Genomic DNA, 7,608 nt, shown 5'->3' on the forward strand with positions numbered 1-7,608 from the left:
AGAAAGAAAACTTAATTATACAACCTTCATAATAATATTACTTTATTTAATAATAATAATAACGCACACACTCAACATAGCCCCGCACTAGGGAAACCTTGTGTCGCGGGTGCCATGGACACACACATAGACAATCACAATTTACACCCAAACTCACGAGATAAATAAATGTAGGCCAAATGCAGTGGTATGGTAACCGTTCGGCCACAGAGGTAGTTAAAGAGGGAGGCAGGGTTAAGGTATTATTAGAACCTAATGTTTAATTGCGATGCCTAAACAATTTTTTTTTTATATAATACCAAGTGACGTGCGCCTGGTGGTAAGCGACACGCCTATCCATGACAGTTGCAGTGCCACTCAAAGCTTTAAATCGCAAAGATCCTAGGGATATTGCCACTGCATGCGTCACCCTGAGACATAATTTGACAAATCCCATACGCCTGTAATTTCACCAGCACTCTTAACCTTCCAAACCGGAACGCAGTAATGCTCACAGCGTTACAGAAATAGGTAAGGCAGCTCAACTGCTTCTAAAACTTAGTAAATGTGTACCTGTAGTTGCATCTATCTCGGAAGCCCAATGGTTAGTACTGTTGCCGCTGGATAAGGAGGTACTGGCTTCTGAAAGAAATGCACTTTTGTCATTGGTTCTGGTCTGGGTGTGAATAATGAATTTCGTTGCTCTAGTATTAATTAAACAGGTAACTACCAAATTTGTTATCAAGTAATTGGTGTGGTTGTTTGACACATTATTAATCTTAAGCACAAGGTAAGTATACCTTACCCATTTTGTACTACAATTTCCTACACCTGGCAAGCATTCTATCGAATGGAGCATCAATATTTTTAAATTAAACTAAAATCTGTTAACACGGAATCAAAACAACCCTTTTGAACAATTGTAGGCACAAATAGGTGAACGAATAATGAAGGTTTAAATGGTATTGGTTTTCGGACAAAATTAGTACTGCCGCCGTTGATTGAAAAGGCGCTTGTGACAAAAACTCAAAACCGAGAATATAATGTTTAAGGTTATGAAATTAAAAAAATATATATTTTCAAAACCGGATTAAATAAATATCTTTTAACACGGTCCTAGTCTGCAACGCATATGTATTTATTAGTAAGTATAAGTTTATTTAGATATATTTATATACATATACATATGTTTATGGTTATTTATTAACTACACACATCAAAAGTGTCTAGGGATCAAGTACGTTTAAGAGTATTGCTGCAATTAGGGTTAATTATATTAACTTTTTTGTATCGCTATTGATACTTTTTAGTGAGTTTTAACATTTAAATAAGGAATATTGTTTAAAATTCGATAATAAGAAGAAAATCGATTGACAATGTGGTTTTGTATAAAAATGAGTTATAGCGTTTTGACAAAATCATTAAATCAGTAAATCTGCATCGGAACCGAAACAATTTACATTATTATGGAGAGACGACATCATTTAACCCGAGAAGTGATGATGCGAGCCGTCGGAATGTTGGAAGCTGGTTCCAGGCAACGTGCTGTGGCGTTCACTCTTAACACTACACAGAGCGTCATAAGTCGCCTCTGGACGCGCTATCGCATGACGGGCAGCGTGGCCGAGCGACATGGAGGACGATCTCGCATCTCTTAAAATTTATTTCCTGTTGTCTTTTTGATTCTAACATACAAGTAACCGATTTAGAATTAAACATCAATCAACACTTGCACAACATATTGTTGCTGTTGTTGTGTGCTGATAGAATATGTAAGAACTAAAAAAGGAATATTTATTTACATTGTCTAAGGAAACAACCCTATTTGTATTAAAATTTATTTTTACATTTATTTAAATCTATAAAGTCAATAATTCTACACCTAAGTATTATGTATTCATAACAGCTATTTGAGAATTTAATACTGAGTAATCAGAAAATTAAAATCAGTATCAAGTTTACTTTGTTGTCTATCTGCAATTACCATTCTGTTTCCGTTCATTCAGCCTATCATCTATCTTTAGGGTTTCTCTCTGACATGATTATCCTAAATTGTACTTAATTATCCGTAAAAAAAAGTAGCTAATTCTGATTTTACATTAAATCCTAAAGACCTTAAAAAATATGTCACGGTAAGTAAGTACCTAAGAGTACTACAATAAATAGAAGACCAACTTACAATCAGTACAAATTCAAAGTAAATCTATTCATTCATAATTGTCTAAAGAGTCAAGAGCTCCAACTACAAACTATGGTTTCCTGACGGCTTCTCCTAGGTGGTCTCGCGTGTGGACCATGATGTGTATCTAGTGCTCCGGAGCGTACTGCCTACACTAGCACGGTTAACTCTGCTTTACTAGTGTACTTAGCACGAAACATTACATTAGAATCTTCCACCTCGGCTGCCACCCTGGCCACCCCCGTAGTTAGCATTGCCGCCGCCGTAACCGCCACCGCCACCACCACCACCGGTCTGATTCATGTTGTATGGAGTAGCACGATTATTGCTATATTGTTGGTTCCTTGTTGGGCCCCCACTATAACCCCGTTGGTTGTAATTGCCAAAATCTTGGTTGCCCCAGCCCCCTCCTCCGCCTCTCTGATTACCACCCCCATATCCACCTCCCTGGTTACCACCCCAGCCTCCTTGGTTGTTGTCCCAAGGGTTTGAGTTGTTCCATCCTCCCTGAGTGTTACCATAACCACCAGTATTCCCACCCCAGTTATCATTCCTGCCTCCAGGGCCTCCCTGTCTACCACCCCTTTGTTCACCACCATCTTTAGGCAGGGCTTTTTTCACATCCAACTGCTTCCCATTGATTTTGTGAGGGGCATTCAGGCAAACTTTGTCAACGGGGTCATAGTCGTCGAACTCCACAAAGCCAAAGCCACGCTTCTTGCCAGTTGCCTTATCAGTGACAACACTGACGTTTTGAACAGTGCCATAGGCAGAGAAATACTCTCTAAGCTGATCCTCATCTTAATCATCCTTAATTCCACCAATAAACAGTTTCTTCACTGTAGTACCTGCCTCTGGATTCTTAATGTCTTGTCTGGCCACAGCTCGCTTAGTTTCGACAACTCGTCCGTCGATGCGATGGGGCCTGTTGTTCTGTGCGTCATCAACCATATGCGCCTTGGAGTAGGTGATAAAACCAAAACCACGCGACCGTTTGGTTTTGGGGTCCTTCATAACGTCCACATCTACGATTTCTCCCCATTTCTCAAAATGAGCTTTAAGTGATTCATCAGTAGTGCGGTAGTTAAGTCCACCAATGAAAATTTTGCGATGGATCTCGGGCTCATCAAAGCCATCATCACCGTTCTGCGGTCTCATTTTTGATCGGTGAATATTGAAGTCTGGTGTAACGAAATGAATATAATAAACAAACACAAGGTTTAGCAAAAAAAATCACTTAGAAAACACTTATTTTTGACGGCAACCTGACGTAATAGATGTTTCGCACAACCTATCTCAACCGACGCCTCGCCAAAAAGCCAAAATCGCATTCGGTCTGTCTGCGAGTCGCATCACGACTCGCAGACAGGACCGGTATATCCAAAATACTGCTCGACGGAATCATACCATGACCGCCATGATGTTGGTTATGAGGCTCCACAGCTCCTCAGGCTTGCTAATAAGCGATCAAACAATCCGAAATCGTTTACGTGAAGTGGGTCTGCGATCCCGAAGGCCGCTCAGAGTTCCACCTATTGCACCCTGCAAACGCAGGACCCGTTTACGATGGGCTCGCGAACACAGAAACTGGGAGGAAGAAGACTGGCGCTATGTGTGCTTTTCGGATGAATCCCGCTTCGGTATGAGACCGGATACAAGACGTACTCGAGTTTGGAGAACATCTGGACGTCATGAACGTTTGAGATATTGTCAGGAAGTTCATCCATATGGTGGGGGAACAATAATGATATGGGCCGGTATTTGGATCGGCGGAAGAACCGATCTCATTTGGATCAGGGGTAACCTCAATGCTCAAGTTTACGCAGAGAGGATTGTTTCAGATGTTATCATCCCTTTGCGAGGCCAGTTGGGTGATTCATTTCAACTAATACATGACAACGCACGTCCACACACGGCCAGAGTCGTAACACGCATTCTTGCCGAAGCTCGTATCAACGTTCTGCCGTGGTCTGCTCAATCGCCAGACCTCAATCCAATTGAGCACGCATGGGATATGCTTCAAAGAAGAGCTGTGCCGAGTATGCATACCGTACATACTCTACAACAATATTTTGACTCGTTACAAAACACATGGGCGGCCATTCCTCAAAGTGATTTTGATGAACTCATCTTAAGCATGCCAAATCGCTGTAATTGTGTGATTCGTGTTAATGGTGGAAATACAGATTATTAATTTTCTTATCTTTACAATAAAAATGAGCAAAATCATCATTTTCGCCATTTATTTGTCATTTAATTGACGCCGTTAATTTGAGTTTTTTCCCACAATTTGCAAAAACATCAATTTTAGTTTATTTTAATTAAATACAGGGGTAAGCGGTTAAATAAAACATAAGCATTAAAGTAAGAAGTCGTCCTGGAAGACTGGATTTGGTAAATATTGCTTAAATAATTTTTATTTCAAAAATATTCACTTCATCCCTAGACACTTTTGATGTGTATTTTAGAAATTACTGTTTCTATATTTTTTATTTTAATACAATTCATTTTTATTTTTGTTTGTAAAATTGGTGCACTATGTTTCCTGCTCCGATTAGCTTTCTCTACCTCCAAGGTTGTCTGGAAGAGATCGCTCTTAGCGATCGCCCTTGACCGCATTACTTTTAAGTTGTTTGGTTTTGTCCTGGTTTGTGAGCAATAAAGCGTTTATCTATCTATGTATTGCATATACATATGACATACATATATGACAGTTCGGCCTATTTTTACTGATCACGGCAATACCTGTACTAATATTCTTTTTGAAATGTCACATGCGCCCTTTCAAATAACGGCGGCAGAACATTGCAGTTAATAATTTATGAACTTGTGTTAGACCAATTCTTCAATCATTACTGTAATTGTTATTTTACATACTTTCGATACCTGTCTTGTCGGTTTGTCTGTTTTGATTTACACGCACACACACACACATTTAGTAGCAGTAGAGCTCCTTTACGTGTTAGGGTCACGGGCGCATTGGCAGGCCTCAGATCTTTGATGTTTAAAGCTCTGAGTGGCACAGTAACTGTTATGGGGAGACGTGTCACTTACCACCCGGCGCACGATTTGTTCATCCCAATAAATTTCTCGTTAAAACAAAATTAAAGCCAGTAGACTGCCTGAGAAAGCGAGTACCGTCTCTCCTTTAACTTACTTTGTTAAGTGAGGTATTTACCTTTGTCGTAGATAACCGCGGAATAAATGCTGAGCGCCTTTTGGATGCCACGAAGAAATGACGTCATTAAGCTGTTCTCATTTAAAACTTGAAAGTTTTTATTTTTAAACTGTTTGGTTTTAACATTATTTCAGAGCCAAACAAACGCTACAAAGAAACCAAAGAGATACAATAGAATGGCCCGTGATTGGCCAAATACCGCTTATATTTTAACCAATTAGGAGGCAGTAGAGCTTTTGAGTAGCGTCATATTTGATATTTTAATTAGCAAAAACACCACATTCTTTTTTTGAAACTCAGTCCAATTCTGTGTACAGAACTAGCGCGTGCCATAAACAATAAAATTTTGGTTCAAAAGTAAAGGGAGCTCTGTGAGTTCAAATGAAAATATAAAAATATGGATAATACGAGTACTTAGTGACAATCACGGTAACATAAAATTGGAGTGTCGTTTGAAAACTTATCAAATTAAGATGACGGCCGGAGATAGAAGATCCAGCTAACGTTGTTACAGCTTTAATGGAAACTTCGAAAGTTCATCATTAACTTTCCTGAAAGACGTTGTCAAATGAAAAATATTGACATTCAACAAAATTATTTGCAAAACAAATAATCAGTGTAAGTTTTATATTGAAAATAGCTACCTATACTTTTGTTACACGTTTGTTGCACTTTTTTTGGAAAAAATGGACAAATCATCATACAATCATCATCACAAGACATCATCGTTCAACCAGCATAAGGATTATGGTTCATCGTGCGATCAAAGTGAATAAAAAATTAAACTAAGTATGTAGTCTTTTTTGTTTTTCTTCAGAAGTTTACCATTTAACTACAGATTGTCCTCGTGAATTCTGTTAATGTAACTACACTACAACAACTACTACAGGTTGTCATTGTAATCATTTGAATACTTACGTATTATTTATATTAAACTCTATATTGTTTAAATAAACGTTAATTATTCTAACTAGAACTGAAAACTAAAGAGAAAAACCAAAAAATAATCTAAACGATCACAGACTCAGAACATTTCGAATCCATTTCTCATGGGAATCGTCTAGTATGGTTATCGATACGTTTAGTCCACACCCCTATTTACGTCCCGATGACAAGTGTCAAAACGTGCCTCATAATCTTAGACTATGGAAACTAAAGGACATGTTACGTTGACATAATATATAAATCAGACGTTATATGTATATGATGCGTTTCGACGTTAAAAACATGTTTATATTATTGTCTTTGTTTAACTATTGCGTGCCGTCTTAAGCCAAAAGAGATAGCATTACACTGGTATGTGTCAAACATGGGAATCGAAAATACGTAACGTCATCTTAAATGCCAACCGTGTCCATTCCGCAGTACACGAGGTACATGATACGACTGTCAAAGGGAAGTACATCAAATGTCAAAACAAATGTTTTTCCAAGTGTTTTACTGAATTATTCGCTTGTATTGTAATAAAATGGACAAAAGTATTGACAGTGACAAGAATTAAGTATTAATGAAAATTCGTCGCTGCAGCATTACGGGATGTGGCATTTGAAAAAGCGAAGATCGACCTAATGTAACATTGTGCGGGCACGTGTTATTTATTTGTCTATAAATCACACAAAAGTCCAAATATTTCATGTAATTAGACATATTTAAGTAGTTTATTCAGAAATCTTGCCAAATTTTGCTTTGGTTTCTTCAGATTGCCCGTGTGTTGTATATTTTGATGATTGTTGTCAACGATTCTTTTTGAGATAGTGTTCTTCTTGGAAGCGTACATATTATCGACATTCTGTTATTAAAATAATTCACTACGAGGTCTTTATTATTTTATTATTATTCTTTTTACTATTTCAAGTTTACCTACAAATCAAAAAAGAAAAAATAATGGTTAGAAATCATAACGCCGTATATTAGTGCCGAATATAAACATTGAATCAAAGACCATTTTCATTTATTCGCTTCATTTTGAAGAGTCAAATTTTAACATAACTTTGAATGTAACTAGATTATATGACAATGCAATTCCATCATTAGGTTTATTGGTAAATATTTTTATATTAAATTTAGATTAAACAAGACTCATTTACTAGGCATTCTCAGTTCCTGAAAACAAAATTATCCACTCGTTTCCTATCTTTCCCACTGACAACTCTAAGTACTAAAAAATCCTATTTTATAAAGCCAGCAATACAAAGACCCCGTTGGTCTAATGTTGCCGGTGAAGGCTATTACCAACGTATAGATAGCCTATTTACCTTGCCTTGTCTTGCCA

General features: G+C 37.6%; 1 protein-coding gene across 1 annotated transcript; it reads right to left on the bottom strand.

Moving 5' to 3' along the window:
- Positions 1–2,001: 2,001 nt before the first annotated feature.
- On the bottom strand, positions 2,002–3,418 carry LOC113230301 (heterogeneous nuclear ribonucleoprotein 87F-like). The gene is given in 1 exon segment (XM_026464172.1): positions 2,002–3,418. A coding segment is annotated over 1 exon segment (954 nt). The 5' UTR covers positions 3,317–3,418; the 3' UTR covers positions 2,002–2,362.
- Between the last annotated feature and the right edge of the window lie 4,190 nt (positions 3,419–7,608).

Source organism: Hyposmocoma kahamanoa, unplaced genomic scaffold (genome assembly GCF_003589595.1).
Source record: "Hyposmocoma kahamanoa isolate Upper Pololo Valley unplaced genomic scaffold, ASM358959v1 63, whole genome shotgun sequence".
NCBI classification, from domain to species: domain Eukaryota; kingdom Metazoa; phylum Arthropoda; class Insecta; order Lepidoptera; family Cosmopterigidae; genus Hyposmocoma; species Hyposmocoma kahamanoa.